The sequence below is a fragment of the Pinus tabuliformis genome, chromosome 1_1, assembly GCF_031772625.1.
Source record: "Pinus tabuliformis cultivar Carrire ecotype Pingquan chromosome 1_1, CPIR1, whole genome shotgun sequence".
In the NCBI taxonomy this organism is placed as follows: Eukaryota; Viridiplantae; Streptophyta; class Pinopsida; order Pinales; family Pinaceae; genus Pinus; species Pinus tabuliformis.
Window position 1 is genome coordinate 805,723,666 of NC_142297.1, and position 25,403 is coordinate 805,749,068.

The 25,403-nt window shown below is 39.7% G+C and overlaps 1 protein-coding gene and 1 long non-coding RNA gene across 2 annotated transcripts in view; one reads left to right on the forward strand and one right to left on the reverse strand.

Moving 5' to 3' along the window:
• LOC149216465 (uncharacterized) overlaps positions 1-25,403 on the reverse strand; it is a 117,810-nt gene that overhangs the window by 24,646 nt on the left and 67,761 nt on the right. The gene's annotated exons all lie outside the window — the stretch shown is intronic.
• On the forward strand, positions 7,695-24,599 carry LOC149216466 (uncharacterized). Its single transcript, XM_089393127.1, has 3 exons — positions 7,695-8,871; positions 8,982-9,377; positions 24,460-24,599. The coding sequence occupies exons 1-3, from the start codon at positions 7,695-7,697 to the stop codon at positions 24,597-24,599; spliced, it is 1,713 nt and encodes a 570-aa protein (XP_089249253.1).

Here is a 25,403-nt window from a genome sequence, read left to right on the forward strand (position 1 = left end):
CTATGGCTTTCTAGTTGATTTTGGAGCGCTGATATACATTTTTCTGAGTCTGATATATTAACTTCTGAATCTGATATAAGTGCTACAGCAATGAAGTTTACGACCCTTGTTGCTAAAGATTTGTATATCACTTCTGAATCTGATATAAGTGCTACAACAATGAAGTTTACGACCCTTGTTGCTAAAGATTTGATCTGAATAGTCCTAGCACATTTAAGAAGTCATAATAAGCTTGGTTTGGCAAAGTAACATAAGTAGTTTTGCTCTAAGCGGTTGAATTAATCATTGTTGTCTTGCTGACCACTCTTTGCATTTGCATTATTGGCATAATTTTGCATCTCAAGGTTTGCGCCTAAGTGTGCTCTAATAAAAATCAACCTCACTTGTTAATGCTCTAAAAGATCATTGCTCATCTTGCATTTGTTGCATTGCATAGTGCATTTCACTTGGATAAGTCACTTCCAGTAATCTCATCTCAAAGAAGATTCTATTGGATCATTAATTGATATCACTTGTTTGTTAATGCTCTTATTGCTTCATTAGATAAGAATATCACCTTGCTTAACATCGTTGTGATCTAAAGATAATCTTGTGATATCATCTCCTTTGGGCAACATTATCACAATTGTGATATCAGTAATTGCTAACTCTGTTGTGAAGTCATCTTGCTCCATTGGTATTGTTACTCCTTGGTTTCCAATATCTAATTTGTGATATCATCTCTTTTGGGTAACATTATCACAATTGTGATATCAGTAATTGCTAACTGTGTTGTGAAGTCATCTTGCTCCATCGGTATTGTTACTCCTTGGTTTCCAATATCTAATTATTTAAAGATTCATTTGAGCACTTGTTACGTTGAGATTGCTAATCATTGAATAAATCTTGAAGTGATTTATATTCAGGCACTTGTTCACCTTGTTCCATTAGTACATTGTGTTAGTTGAGATTGTTTCTATAATTGCTCTCTTTAAGTACTTATTTGTGTTCTTAAATTGAACACCATAAACATATAATTACTCTCTTTAAGTACTTATTTGTGTTCTTGAATTGAACATCATAAACATCTTATTTAACTTGAAAGTACCTAAGAGGATCATCTGATAATCCCCTTTAAGACACTCACGCATAGCTTGCATATAATTGCTCTCTTTAAGTACTTATTTGTGTTCTTGAATTGAACATCATAAACATCTTATTTAACTTGAATGTACCTAAGAGGATCATCTAATGATCCCATTTAAGACACTCACTCATAGCTTGCATTTCATCCTAGGATTAGTTGTGCATTAATTAATATACCTCCAAGCACAAGCTTGGTTGAAAGAAGATAGGACCACCTTTCTCACCCTGCTTGCGAAGTTTAGACCCTCACTTGTGGTTAACACAATGACCTTGCAGTGGGCAGGACCATAGTTCCTACAGCGCCGAACAATGATCCCATTTAAGACACTCACTCATAGCTTACATTTCATCCTAGGATTAGTTGTGCATTAATTAATATACCTCCAAGCATAAGCTTGGTTGAAAGAATATAGGACCACCTTTCTCACCCCGCTTGCGAAGTTTAGACCCTCACTTGTGGTTAACACAGTGACCTTGCAGTTGTCAGGACCATAGTTCCTACAAAGCCAAAGGCATTCGGGTTGTTAGAACTCAGGGGGGTATCGTTAACAAAGCCATAGTTTTCTTCCCCTGGGTTTCTCTCCACAACCTAAACTTGAGACTAACTTCAAAATAGTTGAGAGAGAATTCACTTAGAATAGGCATTTAAATCTAAAATTAACCCGGAGTTTGCATTTCACTTAGCTCCAGGTGTTGCATTTCATATAGGATAGGTTTCATCCTAGCAGCAACTGTCCATCTAGTAACTTGGAAATAAATTTATATTGTGCAAATAAATTTGACTCCTAAGGCACTGGTCTCTAATTGGTAATTTCGATAAATCTAATTAAGCTGTGCTAAAATAATTAAACTTGTCAATCATCTTCAACCAAGTTGCTAGGCCATTCAATTGTGTCTCCCAAACTCAGTGTTTCATCCATAGAGACTACCCCCCTTAGCCTGTAAATTTGATTCCTAAGGCACTGGTCTCTAATTGGTAATTTCGATAAATCTAATCATGTTGTGCTAAAATAATTAAACTTGCCAATCATCTTCAACCAAGTTGCTAGGCCATTCAATTGTGTCTCCCAAACTCAATGTTTCATCCATAGGGACTACCCCCCTTAGCCTGTTATAGCGAGACAACTTAAAAGGAGCGGGCTAGGATCAGAGTGACAACCCCTGCCCTGAGCGTTGTCGCATTCACATGTACAATTTGAGCGACAATACAATCGGCAATCTTTGAGGATAGCATGGGAATCCAAGAGAAGAGTGGTCGAAGAGGATTGCTATTCTTTGAGGACTCAAGTATGGAGATCCAAGATAAGAATAGTCCTAAAAGGTCATGCCCTGTGGACATCCAAATGGGTATGTACCTTAGGTAGCTAGTTTGGTATCACACATAAAGCCTCCCAGAATAATGCTCTTAAATAAAGAAGAGCTTGTCTAGTTAGGCCTCAGGGAGAGGGTTGGTCATAATGATGATTCTAACAGTATGGCTTATCAATTCGTTCTTCTTGAGAACTCTTCAGTTTGAGATATGATGTTGTACTAGTGATACAATTATGAATACCTCCCTAGTTAAGAGGGAGTGTTGAGAAATGTAACTAGTTTTGGTCTTCATAATTGTTGTTGTACGCATTTCAATCTATATCCCATGTAACAAACAACAAAAACGAAAACAAAAATTATTATTATTAAAGCATCGGTTTCATGCTCATTATTGATGGTATTTTAGGTAAAAGTGTTTTCTTCATGCCTCTAGGTTTTGTTAGGTCTTAGGATCTATTTTCATGAGTAAAAGAAGTCAACATCATGTTTATAAAAACCTTATGGGCAATTTGTAATTGTAAAAAGCAATGTTGTGAAAAGCGCGAGCGGGATTAAATCGGCGCGGGGAACGAATCGGAAAAAATCGGAAAAATCGGGAAAAAATCAGAAAAAAGCGGGAAAAAATCGTTTGGTACAAAAATATTCATTTTTTTTCAATTTTTTTAATATCTAAACCATCTACAACATAAAATAAATACATTGACACATAAATATGATAAAAAAATAATATATAATATGTTTAATATCATTTCTAGCGCTAAAATCACACATAACATTGAATCATGTCCTGAATAGTAAGTCCTGACTCCTGAGTCCCAACTCAGCCTCAAAATATCAACAAAAAATATGATAATGTATCTCATCATGTCATAAGGTCATATACAATAAAATGAAGTCTAATCCTATTGATTTCCTCTGCCCCTCTTGCGAGAAAATGCCACAGCTTTCCCTTTCCCTCTAGATGTAGATGCTGGTGCCTGTGCTGGTGGAGATGGCAGTGGAGTTTGATGTGCTCTAGAAGCTGAAGAACTAGAAGTAGGAGCTATAGGAGGTAGATCACGTCCTGTACTGGTGGCAGGGGTAGCCCGAGCAGGTGGTGTCACCTGGAAACATTACAATCTCCCAATCCTGAAATCCTGAAAAACTGATAAGTCTGCTGGATTTTAAATGAAATCTAAAATTCTACTTTCTCCATATGAAATCTAATGAGGCTGGAACCACTCTCAAACATCCTGAGTCATTTCATGGTAATGTTAAAAATTTAAGTAAAAGGATGAAAATGAAGATTAAAGAGAATGTCACTTTTACTTTAAGAATTTAACATTACCATGAATAGCATATCCATACTAGGGCCTAGACTTTATCATTAAGCTGCCCCACTCAAAAATTATTTGTTTCTTTCAAAAAAAATTGCATGAAAAAACCCAAATGACCAAATGAAAAACCAAAAAAAAATTTATAAAATCGTGCTGTCCCGAGCCCCCGCGATTTTTTCGTTAAAAATCGCGATTTTTTCGAAAAAAATCGCGATTTTTTGAAAAAAGCGCGATTTTTTCAATAAAAATCGGCAAAAAAAAAATAGGCGATTTTTTCGTATAAAAATCGCGATTAAATCGGCAAGCTGAAAAAATCGCGATTTAATCGCGCTTTTCACAACACTGGTAAAAAGAATTTTTTTGAATCTAGAAAGTCCTGCAATCTCCAAGAGTACAAGTCGGCCCTGGGATCCTCAAGTCGGCCTAAAGGAGGAAATTTGACCCCTTGAGAAGGCTATAAAAGGAAGCAGTTCAACCTCATTTGGATACACTCACTTGCAAGTTCAATCTATAAAGGGAAAGGAAGAATAAGGAGAATGAAATTCTTAGAGAAAATAGGAGGACAAAGTTTTGTTGTTTTTGGGCTCTATCTCTCACACGTTTGAAAGTCTAGGGTTTTATGGGTTGCAAAAATAGGCTGAAATTGCAGGATCGAGTTACTAGACGACAAAGTGCAGAATCTGTAGCTAGAAGTGGAAAAACCATTGTATAGACCTTGTTGACCTTGGGAGAGTAGTCTTGCTCTAAGTAGGTCTCAAAAGAAGGTTGTATTAGGGTTTCCAAGAAGCTACAAGGACAAAGTTGTTGGGTTAAGGTTGCTAGTCAAGTAGTTGTAGCTAGCACCTTGGGAAAGTAGTCTTGCTCTAAGCAGGTCTCATAAGAAGGTTGTATTAGGGTTTCCAAGAAGCTGCAAGGACAAAGTTGTTGGGTTAAAGTTGCAAGTCGAGTAGTTGTAGCTGGCAGGTCGAAGTTGCAAGGAAAAAGCAATTTGGTACATAATCAATAAAGTACTTGAGGAAGGGCTGACTTGGTACCGGGAGAAGGACTTGGTCTAGGGATTGGGTCTTTCTAACTCATTTGTGTAGAAAAACCTGTAGATTCACAAGCTAATGCAATTTTCTAAAGCAAGAGACAAGAATCTACTTCTATTCTTTACAGTGGAAGCCCATAAACATTGAGCAAACAATAATCAATAGAGGAAGAGAATCAAAGGCACATAACACAATAAATATCCAGGGAAAGCCACAGCTCAAAACCCCACTATCTGTTTTGTATTAATCCGAAAAATCAAGATGAAATTACAATGCTTTTCTCTCTAGAACAATCCCAGCACTCAACAAATTCAACCTCCAACTCATAAGCAAGCTCAAGGCCAAAGCTTAGCCAATTCACAAGCTCTCCAAGTCTCTATTCCAATGTGTAATTCCTATGGAGAATAGCTTGTATTTAAGAGGAAATAAAGCCTCTAAAAATAACGCAATCCCTCAAGGATCAATTCTTGAATGCATGCACTATTAGTGCAACTCAAATAAATCTAAAACAAATAGTACATTGTCCCTACACTCTAGTCTGAACTGGGTCTTTCTCAAAATTGACATGCATGAGTTTCTGATGGTGGAATCTTCAGTTAACTAGAGTAGCACTAATTAGGTCACTAGTGTCCCAATTGACTGTTTACTCACTATTAGTTCCTGAAACTGATTGGAACTAATTTAACTAGACTTAACTCAATAAACTGAGTTAACTAATTACAACTCATTCATAACTCATCTTGAACTCCTATAAATTAGGGAGAACATATACATGTGTTCTAAAATACTTTGATTCAAATTTCCTAAATTAATTAAGTTAAATAATTAATTATTTTCAAATTGTTATGAGAAAAGAATTCTATTTTAATTCACAGTTTAATTCAAGGACAAATTAAACTAGAATTTCTTGTTGCCATTTCTTAACACTTCCTCTCAACAAAAAAGGGATTATCTACTACCCCGATCCTATCTCTGTGAAACTCGAATTTACATCTTGGTAATGCCTATGTCAAGATGTCAACATCTTGCTACTCCGTGGGAATGTAATCTAACAACATGATCCACCTCAATACACAATCTCGGAGATGATGATACCAGATATCTATATGCTTGAACTGATCATGAAAAAATGGGTTTTCAGAGAGTTTGATACAACTCTGGTTATCACAATAAATCACTGTCAAATCCATCTGTTGACCAAACAAACCAACCAGGATCTTCCTCATCCAGATAGCCTCACATGTTGCTTGACTTGCAGCCATGTACTCTACCTCTGCCGAACTGAGTGCAACCGATCTCTGTTTCCTGTTGTACCAAGAAAATGCAACTAACCCAATACTAAAGATCCTTCCTGATGTGCTCTTCCTGTCAGATGGAATCCCCGCCCAATCTGCATTGGTGAAGCCTTGAAGCTTCACTCCCTCTGTCCATCTATACCATAACCCAAACTAAGTAGTGCCTCTGAGGTATCTCAATCATAGTTTTAAAAACCGGTGGAAAAAACCGGTTACTGGCCTAACCGGCCGGTTGGAAGGCTGGCCGGTCGGAACCGGTGGAAAAACCCGGTTTAAAGCACCATTTGCCCGGAAATATGCCCTAACCGGTAAAAACCGGCCGGTTTAGGGCGGAACCGGCCGGTTTAGGGCGGAACCGGCCGGTTTATTGCTAACCGGCCGGTTCCGTCCTAAACCGGCCGGTTTATGGACAGGCCGCCGGTCAAGCAAAAACCGTAGCGGTTTTTTGGAAATGAGGGCGGTTTAGGGGTTTTGGGGGTGAGGGAAAGGGATTTTCCCTCCAAAAACACCCTCACACTTGCTATAAGACACCCCTTTCACTCTCATTTGTCTCACACAACTGATTTGGAGTGTTTGTGAGTGTTTGTGAGTTTGTTTGTGAGCTTGGAGAGTGTGGAGTTTTTGCTGAAGTAGTCATCTTGGAGTTGGAGTTGGAGCTATTTTGGAGATAGTGTGTAGCTGTCAGTGTAGTTGCCATCATCAAGAGGAGGCTAAGGGAGCTACTTTGCATTTCCAGGTAAGGATTTGCACTTGATAATTCCTCATTTGGGTCTGCTGTCCATGAATTATTTTTTTTGTGCTATAAACTTCTCACTTCAATGATCTATCATCTATGCTAAGCCTATGAACTCTCTAGCTCTATGCTATCAATTTTTGTAGCTTGCATGTGCATTTTTTTTCCTACATTTATCATTGGTTTTCCATGTTCCTTAGCTGCAATTTTTTTTTTAAATGGCAGATTTCTTTGCAAATTGTTATTATTTCAAGCAAACATGGCTCCAAAAGGAAAGGACAGTGCATGGGTTCATTGTGATGTAATTGAGGGAAAAATGATATGCAAATTATGCCATAAATCTATTGGAGGTGGGGGTATTCTTAGGTTGAAACAACACTTGGCTGGGGTAAGAGGCCAAGTAAAGCCATGTGATGCACCAAAAGAACTGTTAGGTCCTATTAGGGCAGAATACATTGCCAAGCTTGAAAAATTTTATGAGGATAAGGCTAGGGAGAAGGCCATCCAAGATGAAATTGCAAGGAAGAGGGGATTAATGGAAGCCATGAATCTTATGAAAGAGAGTGGGTATGATGATTATGAGATTCAAGACTCCACTTCTATCCCTTCCACCAATGACCCCTTTCACTATGTTCATCCTTCTGTTGGAGTTGGCCAACCATCAAAAGGAGCAAAGAGACCAAACATCCAAAGTTATTTCTCATCTTCTGCCAACATTGCCTCTTCTAAATCTAATCCCACTTCCTCCCAGCCAAGTTCTCAACCCACTTTGGATCAGCATTGGAAAAAACAATGCAAAGAAACTTCTCACCAATACATTGCTAGATGGTGGTATGATTCAGATATCCCATTTAATGTTGCTCGCTCACCTTATTACCAAGCTATGTGGGACTCTGTTATAGCTGCAGGAAAGGGCTTCAAAGGCCCTAGTATGCATGACTTGAGGGGATCTCTTTTGCAAAAAGAGATATCTTCCATTGATGAGTATTTGGCTGAGTTTAGAGAGTCATGGGTCAAAACAGGTTGTTCCATTATGTCAGATGGATGGACCGATGGAAAGAACCGCACTATCATTAATTTCCTTGTTTCTTGCCCTCAAGGAACCATGTTTTTGAAATCAGTTGATGCATCTGATAGGGTAAAGGATGCAAGCCTTCTATTTGAGCTTTTGGATAACATTATTCAGGAAGTTGGGGAGCAGCATGTTGTGCAGGTCATCACTGATAATGCCTCAAACTATGTTCTTGCTGGAAAGATGCTTGAGGCCAAATATAACACCATATTTTGGACTCCATGTGCTGCACATTGCATAGACCTCATGCTTGAGGATATAGGCAAGGTGGAGTGGGTAAAAAACACTGTAGAGCATGCCAAGTGCATTACAAAATACATTTACAACCACTCATGGGTATTGAGCCTAATGAGGAAACACACTGGAGGCAAAGAGCTTGTTAGGCCTGCAATTACGAGATTTGCAACTCACTTCCTCACATTGCAATGTCTCAATGGTCAACATAGAAACTTGCAGAAAATGTTTTCCTCTGATGAATGGTCTGAATCTCGGTGGGCTCGTAGACCAGATGGAAAAGACACCAAAAAGAAAGTGTTAGACACTTATTTTTGGAAAAGGTCTGTAGAGCTTGTGAAAATTACCGAGCCCCTTGTTAAGGTGCTAAGGTTGGTGGATGGGGAAAGATTGGCCATGGGCTACATTTATGAAGCTATGGATCAGGCAAAGGAGCAGATACGGGCAGCTTACAATGACAGGTTAGCTAAATATGGCCGTATATGGGAGATCATTGATAACAGATGGAACAATCAACTCCATCGTCCTATACATGCAGCCGGGTATTTTTTGAACCCAAGGTATCACTATAAAAATCGGCTAGGAGATCAGCATGATGGGGAGGTCAGAGCTGGATTGATTGATTGCTTGGAGCGCATGGTCCCTAACCATGTAGACCAGTTGGATATACATAGACAGCTTACTATTTTCAATCAAGCAAGTGGTACTTTTGGCAAAAACTTGGCAAAGATGGCAAGAGATGTGGACCAACCAGGTAAGCAATTCCAATTTCCATTTTGTTTTTCATTTCAAGTTAAAATTGTTTACGTTCTTTACGATTCAAATTATAAACTAAGTTACTAATTATTGTCTTTTTCTTTGCAGCACATTGGTGGGAGTCATTTGGTGGCCAGTGTCCTCAATTGCAAAGGTTTGCAATTAGAGTCCTCAGTCAAACTTGCAGTGCTTCAGGTTGTGAGCGCAATTGGTCTGTTTTTGAGCGCATACACACGAAGAAGAGAAACCGTTTGGAACAAAAACGGTTAAATGATCTTGTTTTTGTGCAATACAACCTTCGACTGAGGAGGAACCAAATGATGAGCAAATCACCTGATCTAGATCCCATTGTGTTGGACGATATTGATCCAACATCAGAATGGGTGGAGGAGACTGAAGATCCTGTGTTTGAGGCTGATTTTGATATCGACATGGCTTTAGCGGAGGATGATGCAGATTATGTGGCGGCATCAGAACCAGGATCAGTAGCGGCATCAAGGAAAGGCAAGGAACCAATGGAAGGCACTAGTCGTGCAGGTCGAAAAACTCGTGCTTCCATTAGGTCCACTTCTATTGTCATTGGTGGCATTGATACTGATGTTGCAGATGAGGCAGAGGCATCCTCAGACTCTGAACCAGATGATGTCTATGTAGCTCCTGATGATGATCCTGTGTCTAGTAGTGGTGATGGACTTGATGATTGATCATGTGTACACTGTAGACTTGTAGTAGGCCAATGGCCTCATAGCTTGCAGCATTGTTTTTGGACTTTATAGGCCATTTAGAGCCTCATTTCTTATGTATTTTGCTATTTTGTCGATGATATGTATTGCACTCGGTGCCATTTTGATATATTCACCTTTGCATGGTATATAAATGAGCAAACTTTGCATATTTTGTCTCTATTGGCTTGGAATCATGGTTTTACATCTTAAAAATAGTTTTGTTTCATTAAAAATTAATTATTTAATGTATTTTTTAAAAACCGGTTCGTTTAGACCAAACCAGTCCCAGTTAGACCGGTTCCGGTCGGTAAACCGGTTCATTAGGTGGACCGGTCCGGTCCCCTGTTCCGGTTTTAAAAACACTGATCTCAATACATGCTTTGTCGCCTTCCAATACAGCTTGGTAGGCCTAACCATCGCTTGACTAAGTTGGTTAACTGCATAACACATATCTGATCGTGCGTTCACCAAATACATGAGTGAACCCACAAGTTGCCTGTAAACAGTAGCTTCCACTACTTCTCCTGAAGTAGCATCCTCCTTCCTCCAATTACCAGCTAGAGGAGTCTCCATGGGTTTACTGCTCTCCATGCGGAATCTCCTGAGTATCTCATTGGCATACTTGCCTTGAGAAACAAACAACTCTCCATCTCCCTGCCATACCTCCATGCCAAGAAAGTAATGCATGAGCCCCATGTCCTTCATCTCAAACTCTCTTGCAAGGTCTTCCTTGCAAGATTTGATGAGCTTCTCATCACCTGTCAGTATGAGATCATCTACATAAAGTACAATGATCAAAAGCTTACCTTCCACCACTATGTGATACATGTTCACATCTGCTTCACTCTTCGTGAAGCCCAACCCAGTGAAGTAGCTATCTATCCTAGTGTACCAAGCACGGGGTGCTTGCTTTAGCCCATACAATGCTCTCTTGAGTTGGCACACATGCGACTCACGGTCCAAGGTTTCAAAATCTTCGGTCTGCTCTATGTACACCTCTTCCTCAATCAAGCGATTGAGGAAGGCAGTCTTCACATCCATCTGATAGATCTCCCAACCCATCTGTGTTGATAGTGCCAAAATAGATCTGATAGATAAGTACCTTGCAACAGGAGCAAAGGTCTAATCATAGTCAATCCCCTCTACCTTTGAAAAACCACGGGCCACAAATCTAGCCTTACGCTTCTCCACACTACCATTTGCAGCTTGCTTTACCTTGTAAAGCCAACAGGGGCTCACAACTGACTTGTCCTCCGGTCTTGAGACCACATCCCAAACACTATTTCGAACTATATTCATACTCCTCCACCATCGCATCAACCCAAACTGGTTGCTGCATCTGCTTCCTAAAAGGAAGATGGCTCTGTCACAACACATGCACCCATAAGTGCCATGTATCTAGTGTACCTCTCTGGTGACCTCCTCTGTTTGCGTAGAGAAGAGGGTGCTCCTACATTCCCCCGTGCATCATCCAACAATCTGTCAGCCTCTCTAGTGTGCTTTCTTCCCTCTCTAGAAGACTCTGCCTAAGTGGATGTCTCCACTCCTGGAACCTCTGCATGTGGCTGCTCCACATCAATCTGTGGCTCCTCAACCTTAGGAACTAAAAGTTCCTCCTCCGCATGTAGCTCAAGCTCCCTCTCAAGGATACTCGCATGGTCTTATCCTCATCAAACTCGACATCCCTGCAAACCACTGTCATCCGACTGGCTTGCATGTACACCTGATATTTATGGGGAGTATTAGTTTACCCCACAAATATCCCCAACTCTTTTGTTGGCTCAAGCTTCTTCCGTGCATCTTTGGTCACATGGCAATAAACCGATAACCAAAAATCCTGAAGTGACCAACATCTGGCCTCTTACCAAAATAAGCTTCCTCTGGTGTTTTACTCTCAAGTATCCGATGTGGGCTACGGTTCTGAACATAAACCGTTGTGTTGCATGCCTTAGCCCACAAGTGTAGTGGTAGGCCCTGATCATGCAACATCGCCCTTGCTGCCCCTACTATGCTCATGTTCTTCCTCTCAACAACCCCATTTTGTTGAGGGTTATGAGGTGTCGTCAACTCTCGTTTAATCCCTTCCGCTGCACAGAAGTTCTTAAACTCATTGGAGACATATTCTCCACCGTTATCACTCCGTAGAGCTTTAACCTTCTTGCCTGACTCTTTCTCGACCAATGCTTTGAATTCACAAAACTTTGTGAATGTCTGATCCTTTCTCTGCATGAAAATATCCAACATTTACGAGAATAGTCATCTACAAATATAACATAATACCTATGTTTGGCGGTGGACACTGTCGAGAATGGTCCACACACATCTGAATGGACTCTCTCCAAAATAGACTCTGCTCGACTGTCTCTATCTCCAAAGGAAGACTTAGTGTATTTTCCCAAAGTACAACCCTTGCATGTATCAACTTGCTCAAGCGTACCTTTGGGAAGACCAGTAGATATTTGTTGCAATATCTTCAAAACCCCACGATGCAAGTGGCCCAATTACCTGTGCCACAACTCGCCGACTCTCGACTCAACATCTTTTCCGCTTTTGAACTCAAACCAGCACAATCCTCTACCTCTATCTTATAGAGATTCTGAACTCGAATCCATATCTTCTTTACTTGACCCATGGCTATGTGTCGAAGGAACGCCTTTCCTTTTGAAAAGATCACATCATAGCCTCTATCCTCAAGCATAGCAACGGATACCAAGTTCTTCGTCAGTCTGGGTACATGCATAACATTCTTCAAGGTGAGTCAAGCCGCATGCTCCCTTTGAAAAGTAATAGTGCCCACACCAAAAACACTATACTTACCATCATCACCCATCTCGATATGCATCTTGAGATCTTTCTCCTCCAATTCACTGAATAACTCTTTGTCGCTAGTCATGTGGAAAGAAGCTCCATTGTCTAAGTACCAGACACTTCCCACAATTGAAGACACCATGCATGCAATGACGGAAAATTCCAATTCAAATTGGGAGGCCAAGCCCTCACCCGCCACTCCTCCTGAGGACTTCTCCTTGGACTTCTTCAATGGACAATATGTAGCAAGGTGACCCATCTTGTGACAATGAAAGCATTTAACTTTCTTCATGTCCTTCTTCTCACCTCCATGATAAGGATCTGATTTGGAACGAGAAATTTTACCTTTCCCCTTCCTTGCCTTAATAGCTAAGGCACAATTCTCTTCATTATCAGTCTTTGATGAAGAGCCATCCCCGGTGTTCCTCCTGATCTCATACTGCATCAAATCCAACCATATTCGTTCCCAATCTGGCAGCTTCTCCCAACCAATGACAAAGTCCTCATAACTATGTCAACTCTTTAGGATTCCATGAAGAGAGGCTCACCATATCCTCCTCGACAACTATGATTCCAACACTTCCAAGTTCATCCCAACATTGACTGAACTTGGTCAAGTACTTTAGAACCGTCTTGCCTTTCTCCATTTTGATTTTACGAAATTTATCCTTTAGTGCCAACTTCCTTTGATCACTGTTATTCTGATGCAAGTTCGTTAAAATTTTCCACATAGCATGCGGAGTTTCCTTGCCAGGGAGACCCAAGACAATGTGGTCTCGAACTCCCTCAAGGATTATCCGCCTTGCTTTCACCACACACTTCTTCCTTTCGGCCAAGTTTTGTGCATCCGTAGCTACTGACTTGGGGATTTCTTGATTAATGAATTCCTTCAAGCCATTATCTTATAGCACAGCCTCCATCATGTCCCTCCAGGCTATAAAATTCGAGTTGCCTTCCAAGGCATACTCAAGCCTCAACTCATGGAATGCCATCTACCGATCCTAAAGTATGTATGCAAATTCGACTTTCTCACCTGTAACCCAGAAACTCAAAATTTTGAAATCTCCTCTAGAGAGCTAATTTTAAATCAACGATATCTCCCACATCTGAACTCCGATTTGGCGGATTTTTTTTTGAATTTGGGTATCTTTTCCCAAGGAATCCAAATTTGCAATTTGTTTCTGAAAAAATTGCACAGAAATTCTCAGAACTTCTCTGCAAACTCTCAGACCAAAAAACAATCTTGCTCCGATACCATGTAAAAAACCATGTAGATTCACAAGTTAATGCAATTTTCTAAAGCAAGAAACAAGAATCTACTTCTACTCTTTACAGCGGAAGCCCATAAACATCGAGCAAACAATAATCAATAGAGGAAGAGAATCAAAGGCACATAACACAATAAATATCCGGGGAAAGCCACAGCTCAAAACCCCACTATCTGTTTTGTATTAATCCGGAAAATCAAGATGAAATTACAATGCTTGTTCTCTCTAGAACAATCTCAGCACTCAGCAAATTCAATCTCCAACTCATAAGCAAGCTCAAGGCCAAATCTTAGCCAATTCACAAGCTCTCCAAGTCTCTATTCCACTGTGAAATTCCTATGGAGAATAGCTTGTATTTAAAGGGAAATAAAGCCTCTAAAAATGACTCAATCACTCAAGGATCAGTGCATGAATGCATGCACTATCAGCACAACTCATAAAAATCTAAAACAAATAGTACACTGTCCCTGCACTCTAGTCTCAACTGGGTCTTTCTCAAAATCGACATGTATGAGTTTCTGATGGTGGAATCTTCAGTTAACTAGAGTAGCACTAATTTGGTCACTAGTGTCCGAACTCACTGTTTACTCATTATTAGTTCCTGAAACTAATTGGAACTAATTTAACTAGACTTAATTCAATAAACTGAGTTAACTAATTACAACTCATTCATAACTCATCTTGAACTCCTATAAGTTAGGGAGAACATATACATGTATTCTAAAAGACTTCCAATTCGAATTTCCTAAATTAATTAAGTTAATTAAACTTAATTAATTATTTTCAAATTGCTATGAGAAAATAATTATATTTTAATTCACAGTTTAATTCAAGGACAAGTTTAATTCAAGGACAAATTAAACTAGAATTTCTTGTTGCCATTTCTCAACAATTTGAAGGAGATTCTAAGAAGAGAAAAGTTTTCAAGTTCTTCCCCTTGGAGGCGTTCTGTCGTGGCTGAGAGCCCATATTCGTGACTCTTTTGTTGCTGTTGTTCCTTGATATTGTTTGAAGAAAAGATCTAACTAAGAACATAAAGAAGATAACTAAAGATTCAAAAGAAAGTATCAAGGATAAATAAAATAAGATATAATAGCCGCCATTTTACAATTTCTAACACAATGTAGAGTTGCTTTTAAAGTACAACATTGCACTATCAATGCCTATAGTCTAGGTAGTCTATGGAATTTGGTTAGAGGTGTGCAAATGGGTGGCCTTTACAATTGAAGGACAACATTGCACTATCAATGCTTATAGTCTAGGTAGTCTATGGAGTTTGGTTGGAGGTGTGCGAACAGGTGGCCTTTACAAGTTGCTTGTTGATCCTATGACACTTATATATTCTAGTGAGGAACTAGATGAGCCTCATGGACTTGAGGAGACGCATGTACAACATGCATGATAAGATGTCATGGAGACAAGTTCATAACCTATTGTGCAGTGAATAAGATTCTAGATTCTCTTACAAAGAGGAACTTGAGCTTGATGATACACTTACGTCGGGATACTTCCAAAAAAATAGAATTGACCTAGTTAAGGTTGATAAATCAATGGAGTTGATAAAACATGGAATTGACCAGATCAGATTCACTCCTCCCCCAAAGAGGAAGGAAAGAAAACATGGCAAGGAAAGAATAAGGCGGAGGAATCAAGAGAGGAATTAAGAAGGAAGAAACTTTGTTATAGCTGCAAGGAACCATAGGTTCCTAGACATGGGTGCATGGGCAAGGGAAAATTCCACTACACAGAGGTGATGTCAGAGAGTGAAGAAGAAGAAGAGCAAGAAGAAATTCACGATGACGAGCATAGCAGTAGCAACGAAGAACCTCCATGATTGGAACCAAAAGGGGCAACCCTAGCCAAGCTCTCATGTTCCCAGATTACTTCCTAAGTTAGAATGTTGAAAGGGCAACAAGTTACTATTCTCATTGATGGCAGATCTACCCATAATTTCATAGATGCAACATTGGTAGCCCGAAGGCACTTGCCGACTAAAGAATTTGAAGAGTTTGATGTGGAGGAGGCTAGAGGATGTAGAATGGCATGTTTAAGGAAGGACCCTCAAATGGAGATAAGAATGGGGAATTACACCCTCACTAGTGACTTCTATGTGGTGGAAATAGTTAATGCCAACCTGGTGTTGGGCGTCCAGTGACTCAATTCCATAGGAAAGCACTGGAATAACTACTGCACTATGGAGATGGAGTTCATCACACCAAATGGATGATGGGTAGTATTGAGAGATATTACCAACAATGCTCCAAAGAGTGGTCAAGGCTAAAAATATGGAAGGTATAATCTGGTATCGAGACATAACATGGGTTGTGCATTACATAGTGACGAAGCAAAAACTTCCATATGATGGGAATCAATACCTAACAAATATTCAAACATCATTAAACAGGCATCAAAAGGTATTCAGAGAGATCCCACCAAGTAAACCACTAGACAAGGAATTCAAGCATACAATAGAAATGGAAGAAGGGGCTAAGTCAATGATCACAACTTATACCCATCCCAAACGGTACATGGAAGAAATTGAGAAGACCATTAAAGAGTTGTTGGATATGGGACATGTTACCCATCAAAAGTGGGTGACTCCATAGGGGTATTTTCACTCATCTCTTTCAGCCAGCAGCCCCTGACAGCCACCGAGTAGCCGATATGATGTGCCATTCTTATCTCCGCCACTTGCATCATTTGTGTGTTTCCTCACCCATTTGTCAAGAGCACATGTTGGAAGGTGCGCAATCCAACCCAAAAGGTACTTTATCCATTATGCAATTGGGTACTTATGTTTGTTTTTCATTTGGGCATTTGAAATGGATTATTGGGTGACTTGAAAAAAGGAAGGGTTTTGACTGTGGTTTTGTTCCCTCACCTTAAATGGGGAGTTAATCTTCAATCCTACTCTAGTGGGACCTCCCCTAATGGCCTGTGGCTTTAGGGAGGTTACTACTTGGGAAAGCCTCATTGAGATAGCGCCATTCATGTTACCCACCAAAAGTGGGTACCCCTAGGAGAACTTTTCTCCTAATAATCTTCTTCCGACTGGCAACCCCTGATAGCCACCTTGTAGTAGGTGTGATGTGTCATTCTATCTTCACCACCTGCATTAACCATATGTTTCCTCACCCATTTTTCAAGAGAACATGTTAGGTGGGAAATCTGATCCAAAAGGTATGTTATTCATTATGCAATCGGGTGCTTATGCTTGTTTTCATTTGGGCATTTGGCGTGGATTGTTGGGTGACTTGGAAGAAGGAAGGGTTTTGACTGTGGTTTTGTTCCCTCACCCCTAAATAGGGGGTTAATCTTCAATCCTAGTCTAGTGGGACCTCCCCTAATAGCCCATGGTTTTAGGAAGGGCACTACATGGGAAACCCAAAGTGAGATAGTGTGTTCCCCATTTACTGCTCCATATTTATCATTTCCCTCTATACATTCCAATCCCTATACTCCACCTTCCCTCTCTGGGTTCACATGAACATGGGTCCACAAGGTTCTATCACCCCCCTACCCTTGTTCACATATCTGGGTCAGGCTTGAACACATTGCCCCAGAGCTTGATGTAGCTAAAAGAAAAGTAAAAATCATGTCATGGCCACAAGCAAAGGAAAAAGAAAATTATAAAATGCAAACGATGGTTGGGACATTAAAATTAGCATGTGGGAAAAAGCCAAGCATGATCTCTACTCCTTATTATTATGGCCATCACCCAGTTCCTAGGGCCAATGTCTCCCCATCACATCATAAAAGGAACCCTTGCATGTCCCTAGTGGGCAATGAACTATCCCACTTTTACGGGGGTAACCACTGCTACACATTATTCACAACATCCTCTCATTTCCTAGAGCTTCAAGCAGTAATATAAAGAAAAAATCAAGAAAAAGCAAAAGGTAATTAAAGGGGTGGAAAAACAAAGGCTAGGGTAACACATGCATCTACGATTGCTCCCTCCTCACATCTGTATGCCCAGAATGTGTATTTCCTCATTATTGCTACCCCTTTGACCATGGCATATGCCCCCGAGACACCTCGTTCCCCCACTGTTCCATCATTAATGACACCTATTGCTTGAGGGATGTACCGCTCCCTCCTCACAGTTGCATGCCCAGAATGTGTATTTCCTCATTATTGCTACCCCTTTGATCATGGCATATGGCCTCGAGACAAATGTGGAAAAAGTCAAAGTCGGGATTAAATCGGCAAGGGTCCAGAAATTGAAAAAGTTGTTTAAGTCTGGAGTTTTTTTTTTAAATCGACAAAATTAAAAAAATATTCATTTTTTTTAAATCCCGACTTTTTCAAAAAAAATCTCGACTTTCTCAAAAAAAATAAAAAAAATGTTAAAAAAAACTACCTCATTCACAATTGTTTGGAAAAAGTCCCGATTTAATCCCGACTTTTTCGATTTAATCCCGATTTTTTCAACTGGGAAAAAATTGGCAAAAAATCGTAATCTCGATTTTTTCTAGAATTTTTCCACACCACCCGAGACCCCTCGTTCCCCCACTGTTCCATCATTAATGACACCTATTGATTGAGGGATGTAATAGGGGCCTATCTTTCCCCTTAGGAGGCAACACATAATAGTATCATCTATTAGCCACTCCTATCAAGGTAGGTGACACTATTACGTGATCAGAGCCCCAAATTTGGAAGGGAAGCCCCATATGAAGTGTCAATTTGTCTTTGACTAACAAGCTTTCCCACTTAGATACACTAATGATTATTGTACCTAATGGTGAAAATCCAACACTGGACATTGTGTGTGATTGGCAGGTGGTTTTCATCATGGTTTGGGCAACTTAATTGGGGCCTAAGTCCACTAGAGGAACATAATGACACCCTATAGGTGAAGCGTTGAGAACCATGGGACTCTTATCACTTACAGAGCATCGTTCATATCCATGGGCACCCTTAGCACCTCAGCAAGCTTGTACTTTGCCCCATATTATTCACGAGATGATGCACTTGGACCAACATGCCCTAGTCGGCTTAGCAGTGATGACATGGTTTGGAAACTAATCCTAGGCCCAGATGAGGTTTGTCTCACCCCTTAAGACATGGTAGGGATAGACCATCCTCAAAGCCCTCAACGCCCTCAATGTTGGACAGAACTAGGGTATTTGAGGAGACCCATGAGACTAGATTTTGTGCCGCAAACCCAAAATTGGGGTCCACAGGATAATTTGCTCATGGAGGTCTAGCGGCCAACCCCACTCACTCACTTTGTCACTGAAGGAACCCCATACATGCACTAGAAGGGCCTACGCATGCATGACGTCAACATTTCGGCCTCTTTATGGGTTGATTAATATGTTTCACATTGGTTATTAGGTCGGCCCATGACCTAGAGGTGTTTTTAGCCCATCACTTTATGATTTTAGGGGCTTGTAGGCTAAATTAGAGTTAATAGGACATGTATAAATAAGAGATCACCCATTTGTGATCAAACATCATCAAACTTGTGAATTTCAGACGTCTTAGAGAATTCACACTTTCTTTTTGTGGGTGATTTTGGAGATACTTTGATGCATTTTGATGTATGGAAGTTGATTTTCACATTCTTTAGAGCTATTTCTTGGTCTAATGTATGGATATACTACATTTTATCTTGTAAGCCCCTATTGTTGAAAAATTTGAATTGTCTAATGTATGGAATTGTTACCTCTAAATTATGTTTGTTCGTGTCCTAATTTGTTGAAAATAAGCTCTAAAGGCTATCTAGTTGAGTATTGCATATGATACTCATTGTATAACATGTACGAATGTTCCTAGTGGAGTACTTCTTGTTATTATCCATAAAAATCCATTATTCCATTCAATGGGTACTTCTTGTTATTATCCATAAAAATCTATTATTCCATTCAATGGGTAATTGTTGAAATTTCAATAGCTAGGGCATCAAATTTCCACCTTCATTGAAGGAAATTAGGCTTATCAAGCACCTGTTCAATCACTTAATGATCAACCTTCAATTTTCTCCATAATTCTATTCTCAAATTCGATCCTTTTAAGGATATGTCAAAAATCTAGGGCTTGGAGCAAACTTTTAAGGAGAGGCTTTTTGGCAATTTGAGAGCCTAAACATCAAGAGATAGGTCTAGGCTACCTAACCTATCAATTTGGTGTGCATCCACTCAAATTTCATCCATAAAATCTCTTGTCCTATGTGTTGCTCTAAGAGGGAAACCTTAGTTTCTTTTTCCCTCAACTTGAGGACATTATTGAGGGTTTTATAAGCCTTCGCTTGGTTGAATATCATTGTAAGAAACCCTTTCTCTCGAGCCTTGACCTTGTGAATACCTATCACCATCGAAAATCTCAATATCATAGGTCTTGAGACTTCCTTTCTAGGGATTTTCTTTGAGAGTCTTTTGTTTCTTTGAAGCTTTGTACCTTTAGTGTGCCTCTCTTTGAATGAGCTTTAGTAGGGTTACGTTGCACCTTATCATTAGTATATCCATTCTAAGTGATTCCTCCTTTATCAAGACTCCTCCCATTAGTGAAAATTCGTAAAGAGAAGGGGGTTTTGGCTATATGGTGGCATTGGGCCTCTACCCCATTGTTAACACTTTGTATAGCCTTTGTCTTGGAGGGTTTCCCTCTCCAAAGCTTGCTAGATTTTGTGATAACATTTTGGCGTCGTTGCGAAGAACCGTAGCTTGTGTTTCATCCCTAACAAAAATATGGATCATTATTCGGCGATAGCCTGTGTTTCGTCCCTAACGAAAATATGAATCATTATTTGGCAACTCCATTGGAAGAACGAATCCCTAGTTCTTCATTAAGCCTCAAAGTCAATGCATGTAGGGTGAAGCAAGCATCTTTATCCCTAGTTCTTCATTAAGCCTCAAAGTCAATGCTTGTAGGGTGAAGCAAGCATCTTTCAAGGCATTTCAAGTGCACCCTGACAACTTTGTATCTGAGTCTCATGAAAATTTGCATGGCAATAAATGGCTCACTGGAAAGGCCTATTTTATATGTTTCATGATGACACTCAATCAAATGATCATGATGTCATTAGTCGCCAAGAGGAGCTTGATTCCCCTCTTAATTAATCTCTTGGGAACCATGAAATTGGGGAGCCTCCCCAATGCCCTTAAAGTGAGTCGTGGTTCTTCCTAAGATAGGATGATTGTAGCACACCTTGTTCTTTCATCGATAATCAAGATGATGCTAGAGTGGATATGTATAACCATCTATCTCTTCATGTCATGAGGAGGATATGCCTAAGCTTACTCTTCATCAAAACTTTATGAGCTTGATCATTGAATTCTCCATTCTTTTGTTGCGAGAAAGGTGGTGCAAGTTGGATTCCTCTTGTCCCTCTTCATCCATGATCCTTGATACATGGTCCTCATATGTTCCCGCTTCCCACCCTTACCATTCGTAAAGTAAATCTCGTGATTGAAAATGCAATATTTGGGTGGCCTGCCTCATGATGGTTCATAAGGACAAGTGTTTTTATATTGATCTAACGATATGTTGGTTACATAGGCTATATGACTATACTTAGCTCATGCATAGAAAGAATGCATAGTAGAGTAGGAGCATTGCATATTATGTTATGCATAGCTAACATCATCATATTATGTTCTCATGTTAGAGTAGTTGCATTTAGATTAGACTTGCACCTAGGATAGATTTACTTTTCTGTATGGATTTATTATTTGATGGAAAAAGTATGCCTAGTGCACATGCTTCCAATAGTTATATTGTGATGCACACGATACAGGTTTTCATCCCGGGAGATTGTTGGATTTCTCATGAACCCCCCATTCAAATACATGGCTATTGGCTCACACACTCTACAGTGAGCTCATGTCCTAGTTGGAGACAAATGTTACCCACCAAAAGAGGGTAAACCTAGGAAAACTTTTCTCCTGATCATCTTCTTCTAGCCAACAACCAGCAACCCCTAACAGCCACCTTGTAGCCAATGTGATGTGCCATTTTATCTCCGCCACCTACATCATCCATATGTTTCCTCGCCCATTTGTCAAGAGCACATGTTAGAAGGTGGACAATTTGATCCAAAAGGTATGTTATTCATTGTGCAATCAGGTGTTTATGCTTGTTTTCCATTTAGGCATTTGGCGTAGATTGTTGGGTGACTTGGAGAAAGGAAGGGTTTTGACCATCGTTTTGTTCCCTCTGTTGAGGAATCCTTATGGCAACTTATTAGGGTTTTCTTTAATTTGATTTCTCTTGAACATGGAAATTTCTTGTGATTTCTTATTACGTCTTCTTCTATTATTAAGTTCTAATCTTCTAGACAATTTCCAAAACTATGAAGATCACAAAGACAGACACACAAGATGTAGGCACTTAGCGAGGGCAAAACCCCTCTCCTAGGGGAAAACCCAAAAATTCTTCTTTCCTTCTTTAAAATAAAATCAAATGAGACAACCTGGACCCTTTGACCAAGATATAGACATCCTCCAATCCACCACGTTAGACTCCCATGTAGACAAGTCAAACTACAATCAAATTCTCAAAATTCAACACAAGTTATCCTTCAAAAATCTGAATCAAACAAGGTCTCGACCCTCTCTACAACATTTGAAATCGCAACCTGCACCTTCGCTCTTCTGCTTAAGATCTCCTCGTATGTGTGACAAAAAATGAGAAAAAAATCAACTTCTTTTATTTGATAAGTGTCTCTTCCTATTTCGTTAGGATTAGACTTCCTTCTTCTAAGCTTCGCATATGTTTTTTCTCTCCAAAGTTGTAAATCAAATTATATTGGTTGATTCCATAATGACTCAAGTTGATCTTCTATATATAGTCTCCCAATGAGGTCAAATCTCTTCATTAAGGCCGACATGAAGGATGGGCAGGCCGACTTGATGGTGGAGGTGTAGATGACCAAATTACATCAAAATAATTTTATTTATTTAATACAAAAAGCCCAATAAGGGACTAGAACATAATACATAATGACAAGTACAATGACTCATGACTTAAAGCTAGAAGCCTTCAATGGAGGCTTGACCTAGAAACAAAATAAATAGAGTATGTGTTGAAAACAGTACACAAGGAGAGGTGTTACTAGGCTTTTATCCCTTTTAGCCGAGTGAGCACATTAATTACTTTTGTCTCAACGATATTTACGAGTTAAATTAATGTCATGGGTGGAAAAAGTATTTAAAAGTGTTGTACCATGTACTTTTTTCTAATATTAAAGTCACTTGTACTTTATAAAGTGAATTTATGTGAAAAGTGCTAGGTGTACATTTCTAATATTAAAGTGAGGTGAAAAATCACTTTATGAGAAAAATTGGAATAGTGCTAAGTGTACTTTCTAATATTAAAATGAGGTCAAAAATCACTTTATGAGAAATATTAAAAAAGTACACAACTTGAAAAAGGTACTGGGAGACTTTTAAGTGATGGGCCAACGTATGAGGGGGCTCATTTGGGAGAATTGATCTCAACCACACATCTTGAGATTTGAGAATGAAATCTCAACCATTGGATCATAGATTTAAGGATGAAATCGCAACCATTGGATAATAGGATTAGAGATTCAATCTTTTCCAAGTAGACAAAAGTATGAGGGGGCTCATTTGGGAGAATTGATCTCAACCACACATCTTGAGATTTGAGAATGAAATCTCAACCATTGGATCATAGATTTAAGGATGAAATCGCAACCATTGGATAATAGGATTAGAGAATCAATCTTTTCCAAGTAGACAAAAGAGGAAAAGGGAGGCTCATTCTTCACTTCACACATGAGAGAAAGCATGAGGAGAAGAGAGGAGAAGAAAAACTTCATGGAGGAAGAGAGATTGCAGCAGTGAGAATGGGGCACGAATTTCAAGGAGGAGGTCGTATAGCAACACAAAAGTCGAGGAGATAAAAGCTATAGCAGGCACAAATTTCGATGCAGGGAGGCATGAATTTCAAGATGTAGCACAAAATTCAAGCAGAATAGCTCAAATTTTGAGGAATTTTCTACTGTCAAGCCTGAAATTTGAGGCACAAATTTTGGGATAGCAATCACAGGCAATGCGAAAAACAAGGAGTTTCCAAGCACGATTTTTGAGGTAGAATGATCACATTCAGCTCAAAATTCGAGGCACCTTCCAACACAGATTTCGAGGTAAACCTAGGCATGAAATTCTAGGAGCGGGGCAGAGATGATTTGCTAAATTTATGGGCATGTAATTTTATGGAAATTTGAAAAATTTAGTGGGCACAAATTTCCAGAAAAGAGCATTTAATGCTACAGTAGAAAAGGGAGATAAGTACTGTGTTTGTTTTATGTACTTATTCTAAATTTCTCAAACAATAAAATCCTCCTTTGAAGACCAGTTTCCACAAGAGGTCGTGGGTTTTTCCAGGATCAGCTTACCAAAAACTAGTTTCTGTTATGTGTTAAATGTTTGCATTATTTTTGCATTAATTATCAGCTCTTAGGAAAGAGAAAAAGTAGCACTCTTTATGTTTGCAATAAATGCATTCTGAAATTTATATCAGCATGACAAAACATGTGGGTTGGGCCTAAAGAAACACGTTGCAAAATTGTAAACTAGGTTAAGAGAGCATATCATTAAATTTCTACATGGTATCAAAGCAAGTTTGAAGCCTCAGATCTCAAAATTTCAGTCAGATAAAGAGGGAAGCCAACATTAAACTCTGCTTCAAAGAACCAACCAAAACCTTGTCAGAAACCCAAAGACTTCAGCAGTTCAAAGGGAGGAAGGTTCTAGCTCCCAGATTTGCTCCAAATTGTTGGTTGTGGGGTCATGGCTACTGGGTTGAGAGTAGAGGACAGATTAGTAGGGGCTGAAAACTTTGGCCCATGGAAGGAGAGGATTATTCTTTTACTGGAGGAAGTTGAAGTGTGGGATGTTGTTGAAGCAGCTGTACAAGCGCCCACTGATCCATCTCAGTGGAGTTCAACATGAAGAATGTGAAGGAAAAGATGATCCTTCTAGATGCCATCAAGGACACTTTATTCCCTCATGTTTCAAGGATGATATATGCATATCAAATGTGGGAGTCCTTGGTCTCCTTACACCAGAGTTCTAATGAGAACAGGAAGATGATGTTGAGACAAAAGTTACACAACACCAAGATGACCAAGACCGACAGTGTGACATCTTTACTCACCAAAGTCTCACAAGTGAAGGATGGGTTAGCTGCAATTAGAAAGGTTGTTCCAAAGGAGTAGTTGATTAGGATTGCCTAAGTGGGTTCATCGACAAGTGGGATGGCTTTATCCACGGCTTGGTGGCCAGAGAGAACTTTCCTAGTTCGAGGAGGATGTGGGATGATTTCATCTTGGAGGAGATCAAGAGGAGTGCAAAGGGGGGCAGCAAGAGTGGTGGGCGAGGTGAAGAGGAGAATGTTTCTCTTGCGACAAAGGGAAAGAAAAGTAAGAAAGTCAAGGACGGGTGTTCTAGTGGAGCAAAGCAAGAGAAGGGGAAGCAAAAGGCTAAGGAGAAGGACATGAGCAACATGAAATGCTTTGCTTTTGGGAATATCGGTCACTATGTTGTTCAGTGTCCCAACAAGAAGGGTAAGAAGAAACAGGGAGTTGCAACTTCCGCAGATGTGGATGATTTTGTGGCTATGCTTAATTCAGAGTGTTCTTGGGTGGTGAGTTTATCCACTCATGTCACATCTTCCTGTGCACGGTTCATAGATAGAGGAGCATCCTGCCATATGACTGGAGTTGGAGAGCACTTCACAAGCCTTTTGGAGGATGA

Coding starts and splice junctions, on each gene's coding strand:
- LOC149216466 (XM_089393127.1), top strand. CDS start 7,695: ATGTGGGACTCTGTTATAGCTGCAGGAAAGGGCTTCAAAGGCCCTAGT. Junction 8,872..8,981: donor AAGAGATGTGGACCAACCAG/GTAAGCAATTCC, acceptor TTTTCTTTGCAG/CACATTGGTGGGAGTCATTT. Junction 9,378..24,459: donor AGTAGCGGCATCAAGGAAAG/GCAAGGAACCAA, acceptor GGTTGAGAGTAG/AGGACAGATTAGTAGGGGCT.